This window comes from Ochotona princeps, chromosome 22 (genome assembly GCF_030435755.1).
Source record: "Ochotona princeps isolate mOchPri1 chromosome 22, mOchPri1.hap1, whole genome shotgun sequence".
Lineage (NCBI taxonomy): Eukaryota > Metazoa > Chordata > Mammalia > Lagomorpha > Ochotonidae > Ochotona > Ochotona princeps.
In genome coordinates this window covers 37,296,892-37,312,506 of record NC_080853.1, presented here as the reverse complement: position 1 = coordinate 37,312,506, position 15,615 = coordinate 37,296,892, and the positions used below count along the sequence as shown (strand labels likewise).

At 51.6% G+C, this 15,615-nt stretch overlaps 1 protein-coding gene across 3 annotated transcripts in view; it reads left to right on the top strand.

Moving 5' to 3' along the window:
• Nucleotides 1–15,615, top strand: part of SYNDIG1 (synapse differentiation inducing 1) — a 133,572-nt gene that overhangs the window by 79,914 nt on the left and 38,043 nt on the right. For all 3 annotated transcript variants that reach the window (XM_004593318.2, XM_058679601.1, XM_058679602.1), the window contains exon 3: nucleotides 2,160–2,297. In XM_004593318.2, the coding sequence (XP_004593375.1) occupies nucleotides 2,160–2,297 (138 nt within the window). The remainder of the gene's footprint in view (nucleotides 1–2,159; nucleotides 2,298–15,615) is intronic.

Sequence of the window (15,615 nt, the reverse complement as noted above, 5' to 3'; positions counted from 1 at the left end):
GCCATCTAATCTTTGACAAGAGAACTGAAAATAATCCAGAGAAAAAGCCTGGTTTCTTCAACAAATCATGCTGAGACAATTGAATAGCAGCCTGCAGAGGTAAAAGCAAGACCCCCACCTGTCACCTTATACAAAAATCAGCTCTAAATGGGTCAAGGACCTGAGTCTACACCCAAAAACTATCAAACTATTAGAGGAAAACATAGGAAGCATTCTCCAAGATACAGGAATGGGGAAAGGCTTCTTGGATAAGTCACCAAAAGCACAGGCAGTCAAAACCAAAATAAACAATGGGACCACATCAAACGAAGAAGCTTCTGTACAACAAAGGAAACGATCAACAAAATAAAGAAGCAACCAAGAGAACGGGAGAAAATCTTAGCACACCACACAACTGATAGGGGACAAACATCCAAGATTTACAAAGAGCTTCAGAAACTCAACAGCTGCAAAGCAAACAATCCTGTGAAGAAATGGAGAAAGGAGATGAACAGACATTTTTCAAAAGAACATATTCAAATGGCTAATAGACATATGAAAACATGCTCAGCTCCCTAGCTATCATGGAAATACAGATGAAAACCACATTGAGGTTCCACCTGACTCCAGGGAGATTGGCCTACATTCAGAATGCTACTAACAACACCTGCTGGCATGGGTGAGGGAAGAAAGGTACCCTCCTTCCCTGTTGGTGGGAGTGCTGGCTGGTATAACCACTATGGAAGTCAGTATGGAGAGTGTTAAGAGAACTGAAAATTGAACTGCTGTTTGACCCTGCTATCCCACTCCTGGGAATATATCTGAAGGAAATGAAATCTGAATATGAGAACGAGATCTTAATTCTATATTTATGACTGCACAATCTTCTCTAACAAAGACATGGAAACAGCCCAGATACATGTCAAAAGAGAAGGAATAAAGAAACTGTGGTAATCCTCTTCATGGAATACTACTCAGCCATTGAAAAAGAATGAAATTTTACCATCTGCAACCAAATGGTCCCAACTAGAGACCATTATACTCAGTGAAATAAGTCAATCCCAATAGGACAAATATTGTATAGCTTTTTTTTTTAAGACTTATGCATTTAATTTTTTTGAAGGACAAAGTTATATACACACAGCTATCTGCTAGTTAACTGCCCAGGTGGCCACAAAAGCTGGAGTTGTGCCAGACAGGAACCAGGAGCTGTGGCTCCTAGCTTCAAATTGGCTCAGACTTGGCCATTGAAACCATCTGGAAAGTAAAGCCACAGATGAAAAATCTCTCTCTCTCTCTCTCTCTCTCTCTCCCCCTCTGTGACTCTGACTTTCACATTAGTAACTCAAACATTTATAACAAATGGTTACCCAGCCTCAAGCATTTTGTTCTAACAGAAAACAGAGTAAGGTGGTTGTAAAGTCAGGTGCCAATGCCCTCTGCATGCCTGTCCAACAACCACTGTGGCCAACTCAGGAGCGTGGTCCTCAGTCCAGGTCAGAGGAAGGAGCAACATGGAGAAGCCATGGAGGTGGGGCACGTGCAGCCTGGGCACATTGTAAGGCGCAGGAACGTTGAGACTGAGAACTCCAGGGTGGCTTAGGCACTGCTACACATCCCTGAGTGTTAACTTCTTGGAGTCTCAGCTTTGCGCCCACTGTCCCTGCCGGCTCAGTGCACAAAATGAACTTAGAACAGCGTGTCTGTGTTGTCTGTCCATGCTGCCTACCATGTGGCTGCCAGGGCAGATCCACCATGCTGGCACTAGTATGTGGTTGGTCATGGTCGTTCTGTTGTATTGTGAGTGGTATCCATTTCTCACTGTATTCATGCATGAAACACACAGAGCGAGGGGTGTGTCTAGGGTTTGGTGCACTGTGAGGTCTTGGGCGCGTACTCTGCATGGTGGCTTAGAACGTGTCCCCACCGATAAGAGGGAGTTGTGGGTGTTTTTTTGTCTTCCTGTTTTCTATGAGATGCTTTGCCCAGAGCATGCTGTTCGAGTGCTGTCTCATGACTCTGGTGTCAACTTGCTGGCTGTGACAATGGCACCAGGCACAGCAACTCTCTTGCCCAGAGGGTGGGCTGCAGCCAGGTACAGAACCCACCCCCTCCCCTGCACTGTGCTGTGGTGGAGCCTGGGGGAGGATGTCCTCACACATCTCTCCTCTTGCTTGCAGAGCGACTATTCGAGTGACACCGAGAGCGAGGACAACTTCCTCATGATGCCCCCTCGGGATCACCTGGGGCTCAGCGTCTTCTCCATGCTCTGCTGCTTTTGGCCCTTGGGCATCGCTGCCTTCTACCTGTCGCATGAGGTAAGTCCTGCTTCAGCCAGCCATGCTCGGCTGGCAAGGGTGTGGACCTGGAGAAACCAGGCACCCCGGGGGGATCAGGGAAGGGCCTGCCTCTGCCCTTCTAGGGTGACGAAGCAGGCATGCACTGAGTGGTGGGGGACACGTGTGCACAGCGCCCCCTCTAGCGTCTTGGGTGGTGGGACTTTGTGATGCCTGCAGGGCCTCTAAAGGGTTTCGTTTTCCCTGGGTTTGGAAGTTTCCTAGCTGAGGCCAGCAGGTTTCTGCCAACTTCCATGTTGATGGGAAGCATGCATCCAGGGCAAACCCTAGTCTTACCCTCGGGTGTTTTATTTTGTTTTTTGCTTTCCTACCTGCACACTCTGGCCACAATTACTTCCCCTACTCCACATTACCTGCTTCCTGCAAATACCAGGAGGAGCAGAGAGAGCTAAGGCGACGTGGGGCCTTCCTTGCTTCCCTGCTCACCCTCACTAGCAACCATTTGGATACTTACAGCATCATTCACGGACCACGCAGAAACAGAAATGTGAAAATTCACTTGCTATGGAGTTACTGAAGTTTGAGTCCCACCTGTGATTTCCTTGGGAGGGCCAAGACCAGAAGATGACAGGGGGCCAGCTGTCTTCCATGCTTGTGTTGGGGAACAGGGAAGGGCACTTGTGTCAGCTTCATAGTGCTAGTTCTGGGCTGTACTGCCAGGGTATGCCTGGGCCCCTGCCCCAAACCCAGCTCTGACCTTGAAAATCTGAGTCTTTGCATGCATTTGGCCTGCAAATGTCACCAGCCCCCGACTCCAGTGGCCCAAGCACTCCTGGGCTGGGTGACCCTGGACTCCACGCGTGCTGGGCACCACCGAGTTTGAAAGTAGCGGCCTGTGAAGACAGACGCATTACAGACAACTGAGTGGGGGGGGGGGGGTGTTGAGCCAGGCTCCTGCAGCAGCAGCAGCTACAGAACGAGAGATCAGGACAGCAGAAGGCAGAGTCAGGCCCAGCACAGCGTGGTCATCTCAGACTTCTCCACAAGCTACACTGGCAGCATATATTGTACTCCCAGCCCTCTCTTCTCACCATGACCCTGCATCATGGGTCACCGCCCCTCCCTGGGCAGCTGTTGGCACAAGCCCTTGCACACTTGCCATGGGCTACACCATCAACATCAACCATACTTTGGTTGACAGAGCACAAGATTGAGTCAGGATCCTACTGAGAGAGGAGTCACTCGCTCACAGAAAGGAGCTGAGAGCAGTTCCCCAATCAACCTCATGTGGCACACAGTGTCTGCTGTCTCTGGGCAGAACCTCTATCCAGCAGATTGCAGTGCTGTGGGTAACCCCAGGTCCTCGTGGCGGATATGGTGTTCAACCCCCTGACAATGCAGGAGCCTCTGAGCCTGGGCTGGGATGATTCATGGCATTCCATAACTGACAGGCAGAGCCGGGTTTTATTATTGGTTTAGCTGTGGAGGTGGAAAGTGGCTTCCAGAGAAGCACGGGGTGTGGTCCTTGCAGAGGACAAAAGTCACCATTGCTGTCCCATGGGTCAGGGTCCTCAACTTTCCTTTTCACTGGACTCTGAGGATAGATATGACTTCAATGCAATCAGGAGGCAGAGGAGGTGCTTTTCTAAAAAAGGACTTATTTATTCTCTTAAAGGCAAAGTTAAAGAAAGACAGAGGAAGAAAGAAAGAGAGAGATCTTCCATCCCCAGTTCACTCCCACAATGGCTGCAACAGCCATGGCTGGGCAGCCCAAAGCCAGGAGCCAGGAGCTCCATCTGGGTGTCCCACATGGGGGCACAGGGCCCCAAGTGCTTGGGCCATCCTCTGCTGCTTTCCCAGGCATATTAGCAGGGAACTGCAAGAGAAGTGGAACAGCCGAGACTTGAACCGGCACTACAGTGGCCTTGTAGGTGACAGCTTTCCATGCAACACCATAGTGCCGGCCCCAAGATGCTCTTTTGGTAAATAAATCTCTGGAGGCAAGACCTCTTGGCAGAGTCTGTGACCCAGTTCACCCTCAGACCCTAAACAGGAGCTCCCATGCTCAGCCTCCTCCCAGGCAGCCTCCCTTTCACAATCAAAGGCTGTGGACCCAGGGGAGTGGGACTTTGCTGTGGACCCAGGGGAGTGGGACTTTGCTGTGGACCCAGGGGGAGACTTGGCCCTGACAACACCATCTCAGTGTGTCCTGGTGTGTGTGTATCCTGCGTGTGCAACTACACACTCACACACACACATACACACACACACTGCCAAGGACAGGGCAAATGGCACCAAATCAAGTATTGTTGCCTTGAACGGCACCGGTGCTGTCCGAGGTAGGGCCAGCTAGGCCTTCCAAGTACAGACACCAGAGGGAAGAGAACCTGGGGTCCTCTCTGGGCTGCTGTCAGTACTTCTGCAAGACAGAGTTCTTTGGGTCCAGACGGCCACAGCACTGCCTCCTGAAGCTTCTTAGTCCCAAGGAAATCTGTGACATCACAGGGGACTGGCTCCCCTCTCGGTTTGCCTACCAGCAGACAATGAGGCCATGCCTTACTCCTTGTCCCCCTGGCAAGTGTGCAAAAACTTGTGCCAGCAGCTGTCCAGGTCACGTGACTCTTCCAGGACAGCTTAACAAAGCAGCCCAGACCACGGTGGTGAGCATCCATGGATGGGAAAGCCTGCCATTTGATTGATTGGTTGGTTCTTTCCTCCTCCAACCAGGGCTACTTAGCAGGTGCCTCCTTGATGTGCCTCAGCTTCCCTGTACATGCACTGGCATCCCAATAACTGTCACAGCCAGAAACCGCCCATAGGTGACAACACCACAGTACTGTAAGCCCTGAGCACCCAAGCCTTGTGGATGCTCAGGCTGGTGGCTCCTGGGAGGAGGCAGACTGCCACAAAGGCGTTGCTGAAGTATTGCCGTGGTCATCACAGTTGCATGTAGGGTGGATTGTGTGCGGCTTGCTGAATGCTTTTGATGTACTGGTTCAGTGCTAAGAACTGCACACTGTTGCATCGTAGGGTGTGGCTGAGTACCTGCAGCATCAGCATGTCCTGGGCATGTATGAGAAACGCACTGCCGGAGGCCAGCTCCAGCCAAGCTCGAGAAGACTATGAGGCCCGGACACCGTCACTTGGTGCCCTCTGCTCCCAGCTCAAGAAGCTGTCCTTTTTATTTACTCAGAGACATCGCAAGCCTCTGCACAAACATATAATTGTTCTATTTTTAACTTCAGGATTCAGCTGGCATGCACAGATGTTTGATTATTTTATTTTTTACTTCATGGTTAAGCAGGTGCTCCTAGAGATAACTCTGTAAGTTATTATAGTCATTCTTCTTCAAAGCAAGCCGTTATTCATTGTTCAGTAGTAGCCATTAGGCGACAGCCAGAACTCCAAGGCCAAGGCACATGCAGTTACCTGCTGATTAGTAATACATTCCCACTACGTTTCTACTTCTACAACTGCCCTATCACTTAATGGGAGAAATACATCAAAAGAGAAAAAAACATAAATGTCCAAGACAAAAGTTTCAAATATTAAGTCCTCCTCCTACTACAGGCTCTACAATCCCACAAACAGTCCAACAATAATTCAAAGCATGTCTCCATGCTATTAATAAAAGCATTCTTTAATTCCTCTAGCTAAAAAAAATTATAAAAGTGGCTAAAACAGATACATTTCCTACGTTCCAAAGAAATTGCAGAGACAGGCTAGCCTTTAAGGTCACAGTAATCGTATTTATCACCATAGCAGTTTCAGCTAATACTCCTGTCACTTTGATTTTTAGGATCCTTATCAAGGATGATATGCTACATGTCTGGGCCAGATTCCGAGGCAATGGGTAGGCACACAATAAGGTGTCCAGAAACGGCATTGGCTTAATTGTACTCCTGTGTGTAAATTGTTAAAGGCCCACTCACTGACATTATCAGCAACATTAACTCCTAAGCTCACAGTAGTTGCAAAACTCATCTCACAGGGGCAGACAACAATGCCTCAATAGATTACAGAATTCTTAGCGAGGCGGTTGAGTGTCCATGCAAAGGAGGTGAGACTGCGCCGAGGTGGTTAGAAAGAAATCTGCCATGCCCTGCCATAGAGCTGGAAGCTCTTCACAGCCTTGCCAACAAGGGAGCTGTTCTCTTTAAACCTTCGTGTCATCTACACCCACTGCACGGACCCCAGCAATGCACTGTAACAGCATCAAGCATAGCAGATGCAATACGGGCTCCAGATTGAATCCCAGCTGCTCATCTCCGTGCTAAAGCACCCAGGAAAGCAGAAGAAAATGTCCCATGTCCTTGGCCCCTGCACTCACATGGGAGACCCAGAAGAAGCTCCTGGCTTCTGGCTTTCACCTGGCCCAGCCCTGGCTGTACAGCCACCTGAGGAGTGAACCAGCAGATGGAAGATTCTATCTTTTTCTCTCTGTTAACTCTGACTTTCGAATAAATAATAAACCTTTACAAGAAATGCACATTATCTAGCCTAGCCACAGAGCTGCTTTATCAGTTACTGGGGTGGGGTGAGCCCGGAAACTTGCACCTGTAATAGACCTTCCAGCTGATTTTGTAGGCGCTCCAGTTTGAACAGGGCCATTGGACTTCATGCTGTCCTAGGAGTCCAGCCACACACGTAGTTTGTTCACTTCATGGGACTGGGCTTCCTGGAGACTTGAGGTTCAGTGACATGCCCTGCCCATGACATGTCCAGAGCTGGCTACCAAAGGCATAGGGCCCCCTGGCAATTGTAACTGGGGTTTGCCTCCTCAGGAAAGGTGGCTGGTTCAGCCCCGAGCCAAAATGAAGGACCATGTGGACCGAGGTGAGGGCAGAGGAGTGTTACTTGCTGCATTTTGCATCGTGAGTGGCTTGGTCCAGCTCCAGACACAAATAGGCTTTGCAGAGAGATGCTGGCGTGGCATGGTAGCATGGACCTGTCTCAGAAGGGGCACTCCCAAGTGCTGGAAATGCACGCCTTCATTCATCTCGTCAGCAAACCCAAAAGGCAGAGGCTGTTCGTTAGCTTCATGTGCAGACCGAGTGTCGAGGATCAAACAGCAGATGGCAAAGACGGCAACTCTAGACATGTGAGGCAGGTATCTATATGTAGGACTCCCAAGACCGAGCAATTGAATTTTTTTTAAAAGATTTATTCATTTTATTACAGCCAGATATACACAGAGGAGGAGAGACAGAGAGGAAGATCTTCCGTCCGATGTTTCACTCCCCAAGTGAGCTGCAACGGGCCGATGCGCGCCGATCCGAACCCGGGAACCAGGAACCTCTTCCGGGTCTCCCACGCGGGTGCAGGGTCCCAATGCATTGGGCCGTCCTCGACTGCCTTCCCAGGCCACAAGCAGGGAGCTGGATGGGAAGTGGAGCTGCCGGGATTAGAACCGGCGCCCATATGGGATCCCAGGGCTTTCAAGGCGAGGACTTTTGCCACTAGGCCACGCCGCCGGGCCCAAGCAATTGAATTTTTTTAAAAAGTATTTATTATTTGAGAGAGAGAAATTAATGCTTCATACTCCAAAATGCCCACGACAGCCAGAGCTGGGCCAGGACCAAAGGCAGGAGCCAGGAACTCCATCGGGGTCTCCCAAATGGCCAGGAGGAACCACAGCTACCTGAGCCATCACCTGACGCCTCCCCAGGTCTGCAGCTAGGAGCCAGGAGCTCGAGCTGAGCATCGAACCCAGGGACTCCGATGTGGGACACAGGTGTGTTAAGGGCACCTGCTCCCTGGAATATAGCCCAGACTTTTTATCTCTTGTCAACTAAACAAAAGCACGGTGTTTTCTGTATGCCATTGTCCACCCACTGCACTTGGAGTGTGAACAGTACATGATGTAGTGTTTGCCCTCACTGGCCCTCACTCATGCATGGATGGCGTGAGGGAGCAGCACCATGAGTTGCCCAGATGGTGCCTCTGGTCTGGAGAAGTGCCCACAAGCCTGGGTTCCGTGTGCTGAGACTGCTGGCTGAGATTTCCATAGCCAAGCATCTACAATGTCTTGATTTAATTTCATTTCATAAAATCTCCTTTCCTTTACTAACTGCAACATTATAGCAATAATTAAATGAGGACGCAGTATTAGGAACCAGATTATGAACTGTATGAATGGTGCAGCAAAGAGAACCAGGCAAGTCAGGGGGAAAGAGGACATCTCATGAGGGTCTTGAGCAAGCTGTCACCCAGCTGGAAGCCCATCTGCCCACTCATGCAGTAGTTGCTGCTCCTGCTCCTTGTCTGGCCTAACAGGCATCGGTGAACGCCACAGACAGACCCCTCCCCTTCCCACGAGGCGAGATGAAGCCCAGGATGCTCCGTGGTTCTGAGTCCAAAGGAGATGTTGGAAATGGATCTGGGGCGCTCATGAGGGGGCCTGAGGAGACGATGACATCACTGGATAGTTAAAACTGCAGGCCCCAGCTGTGGACTGCATGGGTAGGGGGCAGACGTGGTGCCAAGGCCCTGGAATACAACAGATGCCTAGGGGGCTTGAAGTTAGGCGTCCTCTTGGCCTGGAAGGGGGGGATAGGACAGCAGAGGAGGCAGGCTGGTGGCCAGTGAGGGCAGACGTGCTGGAATGAGGAGCTGCCTGTGTGGGATGAGCAGCTGCTGGAGGCCCTGAGCAGAGGAGAGTTGTCACTGTGCTGCTTTTGGTCCGGGAGGTCCTCACAGGCCCAGAGCAAGGCCATGGCCGCCTTAGAAGTCTGTTTTTGTAAAGATTGATTTGTTTATTTGAAAGCAGAGTGACACAGAGAGAGAAAGGCAGACAAAGAGATTTTCCATCCACGCCTACTCTGCATACGTGTGAAATAGCCAGGAACTCCCTCTGGGTCTCCCATGTGGAGGCAGGGCCATCTTGCGCTGCCTTCCCAGGCGCATTAGCTGGATTGGAAGTGGAGCAGCCAGAACTGCCACTGGTGCTGTGACATAGGATGCCGATGATGCGAGCAGAGGCTTAATTCACTGTGCCACCACAGTGGCCTTAGTGGCAGGGAAGTGATTGAGAAGCGGGGAAGGATGCACCGTTGACCGAACAGTTGCATCCCACATTGGAGGGCTGATTTTGAGTTCCCCCTTCTGCTAGTGCAGACTCCGGGAGCAGGTGGTGAGGCTCTGCTGCTTGGATTCCTACCACCTCCATGAGGAGATCCAGTTTGCATTCTCAGCTCCTGGCTTTAGCCAGGTCGAGCTTTTACAAGGATTGAGAACTGAACCATTGGATGACGGCACGGTCTTCCTCCTTCCTCTTAAATAAAAAAGAATTTTTTTTTTTTTTTTGCAAAGATGGGAGCATGCAAGATGTCTGGAAGAATGACCTAGAGGCTGTGGCTGTGCTGTGAGGGAGGTGAGGATCCATTGGTTTGCACAGTGGGCAGCTGGTGTGTCCAGGAGGAGCCCTGTGGAGCTGGGAATAGTTCCTGCAGTGTCCATTGGCCTCCAGTGGTGGTGCTGGGCAGATGGCTCGGTGTCAGAAGAAGGCTTCTGGACTGAGGATACGAACCAAAGAGAAGAACTGAGAGTTAACCTGGGAGAGAGAGAGATCTACCCCCTGCCCAGCTACCTCAGTGACAAGAAGCACCAGCCACTTGGAGGGGACTCCAGAGGGTGAGGAAGAGAAGGGTCCGGTGATCAATGGTTCTGCTGGGAACTTGGTAGCAAGCTCCAAGAAGGGCAACCTTGAGCCTCCCGGGGAAGTGTGAGGAGCTCCTGGCGTAAGGAGCAGCTCTCTGGGGCTGGTTATGTGTCTGGTAGTGCTTAAGGAGGAGGTGCCAAGAGCTGTGTGGGTGTGTTTGTTTTGAAGTAGCAGGAAATCTAGCATCTTTGCATATGATAAAAAGACTCCAACCGAGAGCGAAATGTAGACGTGTAGGGCACTGGGGAGACTCCTGTGGCTCAGGAGGTGGGAGGAGTAGAGTGTGGAACAGGCACACCCTGAGCTCTTGGGTGTGTAGGAAGACCTCAGATGCCCCCAAGAAGGGTGGGAGGTAGGAGCTAAGGTGCAGGAGGATTGGGGTGAGAGGCACTCGGGCAAGGATGCTCACAGGCTCCAAGGTTCCTCCAGCCACAGTCCCAGGTGCAGGTACCACGAAAGGAGGAGGCAGTGGACTTGAGTTGGCGACTTGGAGGAAACAGCAGAGAGCAAGTGGTGCAGGGATTCCCTGGTGGAGCCAAAAGCAGGTGCAGGAGGCACCTGCAAAACGTGAAGGGAGGAGCTGGGGGACAGCACCAAGCGGGATGGGCGTGGCTTTGTGCACACTGACCTGCCTTGCGTCTGGTTGCACCTCTGGGCGGTACTTAATAATGCTGCTTGGTGACTCCACCCATGAAAGCTCCCATATCGAACAGCAGCCACAGATCCCTGCATAGGGAGCCACTCTCTAAACTAGAGGCTTTTCACCTCTAGTTTAATCCAGTGAAATGACAGCCCAGGAATGGATGTAGGTGTGTATCACCATCTGATTCCATTAAGACTGGATCATAGTCAGTCAGGGGGAACCAAGCAGTCCTGGGGACGATTCGCACCAAAGGTGCTTATTACCTCTCCTGATGTGGCTTTTCTCCTATGGGGCAGAACTAGAAGGTCAAGTGCCTGCTGGCTGTGCAGGCTCCACACAGGTCCAGGCAATGACCACGGACAAGGCTGTTTGCCAGGCTGAGTGAGCAGGGCAGTGCCACCAAGGAGGTAGGAGAAACTCAGGGCCGCCAGGCATGGAGCCCGGCCCAGTGTTGGTACCTGCTTACTGCCAGTTGCCTTTGTGGCTTATGCGTAGGTGTGGCCTCTTGTGGCTTACAAAGATGAACCAGATGGCTTCTAAGTACAGGACCACAGATGAGTGTTGGCTGCAACCAGCACAGCATCATGCTGCTGATGACAGTGAGCTCATGGCTTGTCCAGAGCCACAGGCCACCAGCTCCAACCCTCAGAATCCTCAGCGAGGCAGAGCCAGAGGGAAGGAGGCGATTGCGCATGGCAGAGCCTACTCTGAAAAGGTGTGGGTCACCTGACATTTCTGACTCACTCTTGCCTCCTGGGTGGAGACAGCAGAGACTAGACAACTGTAGTGAGGGTAGGTCCTGCAATAAATCCTGCCGGTTTAGGCTCTGAGTGGCCGACACAGCACTGGGCGGGCTGGGCAGAGCTATAAGAACACAGGGACTGCCCTGTCCTTCAGAGCTGGAGCATTAAGCATCAAGGATACCATGGGAGACATGGAGAAGAACAATCAACAAGCAGCCAGTCAGGACAATGGCTGGGGGGAAAAGACGGATGGAAGACCCCTGGAGGAAGTCCCTGATGTCTCCACTTTGCCCTGTGACTGCATGGGATTGGCTTTGGACTTGTGTCTGAAGTAACGTCCTCTGGGCCTTCCCAGACATCGTCTGCAGCTTTGCATCAGTGTGTCTTCTTCTCCCTGCCTGGCCTTGTTCTCAACCAAGGATGGATACCCCAACCCCCAGAGTTCCATATTCAGAATATACATGTCACACAAATCTGAGTCCCGTGTGCTGGTGTTGACAACTCCCAGCAAGCCTGGGAGAGAGCCTAGCCGGCTCTCACTCCTCTTCACAGTCGACTGAAGCTCATGTACCCCATGCATGTGTCAGGCACCTGCAGACCGACAGTTAAGGCAAGATCTTTCTGCTCACAACCTACACAGAAGAGGCAGACACTTGGAAACCCATGCAAATGGATTTTTTCCTGTGGCTGAAAGTGAAGGTTATGACTCAGTGGGGGGAAAGGGGCAACAAGAGCCTGCAGGAGTCCTGGCAGCTGTAGGGTGATGCTGGCTTGGAATACGCAGCCGGAGGAGTGGACCCAAAAGAGGGCGGCTGGGCTGTTTCCACCCGAGTCCTGAGAATTCCAGTGCAGAGGTCAACAGGTGTTGGCTCTCTCGCCTCCTGTCCGTTCCCCTCTCCCTGCCTGCCTGTGTCTGTCTCCATATGAATGTTGAATGTGCTAAACAGGGCTTCTGAGAGCTGTTTTGCAACTCTGCATTTGAACAATTCCTTATAAATATTAATGACCTGCCGCCCACAGCCCAGACAAATCAGATTTCTGATCCGTTAAGTTTCTCCAGAGTAGTGCTGCCATGAAGTGCCTGGTTTTAACTTGTTGTGGTGCACAAAAGAACAAACCCACCTTGTTTGCTCCCTGCTGTTGCAGCTTACCTATCAACAGACTTTGTTCAGTCATGGATAATGCTTTGGTTTTATGGTTATTTGTCTGTGGCAGGTGAACACAACACACGTGTTGACTGCCCTAGGACATAGTCCAGGCACTGGAATTGAAGGTTGAGATCCAGTGTGTTTAGCTGGATGTTCTCCCCTCCAACCCCCAGCTCACATCTAAGGGTATTGCCAGCTCTGGTCCTTTCTCTTTAAGTGACACAACCCAGACTTTCCAGATAAAGTGTGCTCCCACAAGCAAAGAGGTCCAGGTGCTCCTGACCAGTCTCTCATGAGACGCGGGCCCTCCATACAGGCCCTGTTAGCTCCCGGCCACCATCTGCAGCCACTTCTGTGATTGTAGAGCCCAGCTCAACCTGGCCAGAGGCTGGGCCGACCACCAAGCCAGGAATGCCCTGGTTGACCACTGAGGCGTCAAGCAGTCGCATCTGGCAGGGACTCACAAGCTAGCGCCTGCCGTCCTCAAACGGCCTTGAACCACAGTCTCAGTGTCATGCTGGGGTCAGTGAGGATTTCTTGCCTTCTGATTTGGAGGTGGTCCCGGGGCCTGGCTCTTCTTGCCTTGACAGAATAAACAGTTGTCTCTGGGAAGCTTATCACTGAGATCTGAGAGATGCCTCGCATGGCAGGTAGAGCAGAAGTTGTATGTCCTGCAATTACAATCTTTGCTTCTGTTGGTCTTGTGTTGGCTTGTGATGCTGCAAGCGCACATTTCCTTTCAAGGTAAACCTTTATGCCAGTGCATTATTGATTGTTATTTAGCCTTAAAGGCAGATTAGTGAACACCAATGTGACTACAACGTGATAAATGGTTTGCCGATGAAAAGAGCTCATCTGTAAAGCATTACAAGTCTGTTGTCTCCGGATGATAATGCAGATGGATTCGGAGTTCTAATAGATTCGTAGCAGAAGGCATTGTTGTTGTTGCAAAACCTCAAACATGAGTTCTGCTGACTTACCGATGTTCTCTGAACCCTTGAAGCCGCTACTGCAGGAGCCTCAGTGGTGGCCCTCTGTCTTAAGGAAACCCTGACTCTCCCACTAGCTGATGAACTTCGAGTGAATGCACCCCCTGAGGGTTCCTCCCACTGGATCTTTGGGTTCAGGAAATTACGATCCAGACAGTGACAAGGTAATTAGAACAAGACCCAGGAGATTTCCTGTGCTGACCTCAGAAGAAATGAACCAGTTACTAAAAAGCAGAAAAATTTCCACTTGCATGAAAATATATGGATTTAATGGATCCTTTTCATGCAAAAGAGTTTTGGAATCCACACATAGTTGTTGGTTTTTGTTAGATACTCCTGGGACTTTCTGAAGAGTCTTCCAGGGCAGGGTTCCGTGGGCAAGGCTGAAATGCGGTGTAGCTTGGCAGGTACACAGCGTGAAAATCAGATGGTGCAAGCCCCACTCTCTCCACCAACCCCTGAGTGCTTGGCCTAGGAAACAACAAAACTAGAGTGCACACAGGGCTCATGGTTCAGGCCACACGCACACGCTTCCTGGAGTGGCGATGAGCAAGCCTGGGTTCATGAGTCCATTGTGACGTCTCAGGGAGTCTCTGAGAGTCTGATTTTCCTGTCAGTGGAAGGCAGCCGTGTCTCTCTCGCAGTCACTGCTGTCCCTGGGCCCCTGAATCACAAGGCCAAGAACGTGTGGACATCCGTCATGGACTCTCTGCACCTCTGCCACAGACACCAGCTCAGCTTGGGACAGGAATCATGCTGCACGACCCTCCTTGCTTCACCTTGCCATCGCCATTGGGGGGACCCCAGGCAGAGAGCGGTGGGACCCCAGGCAGAGAGCTGAAGGATCACCATGAATGCATGTACATCCTCATACCCACACCTCCCTGTGTCCGACAGAGCACTCTGTCCTTGTCCATTGGCTGTCTGACTGTGTCCAGCAGGGCCTCAGGAGCTCCTGTGCAGGATATGTGTGCACTGGCCAGTCCCTGTGTCCAGCAGGGCCTTGGGAGCTCCTGTGCAGGACGTATGTGCAGTGGCCAGTCCCTGTGTCCAGCAGGGCATCAGAAACTCGTGTGCAGGGCGTATGTGCAGTGGCCAGTCCCTGTGTCCAGCAGGGCATCAGAAACTCGTGTGCAGGACGTATGTGCAGTGGCCAGTCCCTGTGTCCAGCAGGGCCTTGGGAGCTCCTGTGCAGGACGTATGTACAGTGGCCAGTCCCTGTGTCCAGCAGGGCATCAGAAACTCGTGTGCAGGGCGTATGTGCAGTGGCCAGTCCCTGTGTCCAGCAGGGCGTCAGAAACTCGTGTACAGGACGTATGTGCAGTGGCCAGTCCCTGTGTCCAGCAGGGCTTTGGGAGCTCCCATGCAGGTTGTATGTACAGTGGCCAGTCCCTGTGTCCAACAGGGCCTTGGGAGCTCCTGTGCAGCACGTATGTGCAGTGGCCAGTCCCTGTGTCCAACAGGGCCTTGGGAGCTCCCGTGCAGGACATGTGTGCAGTGGCCAGTCCCTGTGTCTGGGTAACAGTGCTCAGGTGTAACTGGGACAGAGAGGACCAAGAGAGTCGCTAGAGGCACTGGTTCATGAGCTTGCTGGTTGGAGCTGGGAGGGGTGTGGACACTTCCAGATTAATTAAAGATAAATACCAAAGCACCCTGATTGTGAGCTTCTCCAGGCAGTCACTCTGGGGTGACTTTCAGAACCAGCCTTGCACTGGAACCTAGTAAACATGGGGAGGGGACAAAAGTCAAGTGCTCCTGAGCCCAGGCCCTGGTCTGACTGTGGCTCCCAGAGAGAGCTCCAATGCTCAGTTTGCATCCACTTCAGCCCTCCTCGGTGCGTTCATCCTGTAAGACCTAACCTCTCTGTAGGTAAGATCAGCACTTGGGGGCTCACTGGCACTGCCCACTCCACCCAAACTCATTTTATATTTCACAGGTGAACCAAGGCCTGAGGCTTGCTCCTCACCTGCAGCCTCCTGCGCCCTCGTTCCCACCTCTTGGTCCTTTGGTCATCCTGTGCTCTCTCTTTTTAAGATTCATTTATTTTACTTGAAAGTCAGAGTTACAGAGTGAGGGAAGGACAGATAGAGGGATCTTTCTTCCACTGGTTCACTTGTCAAATGGCCACCATAGCCAGAGTTGGAGCTAGTCTGAAG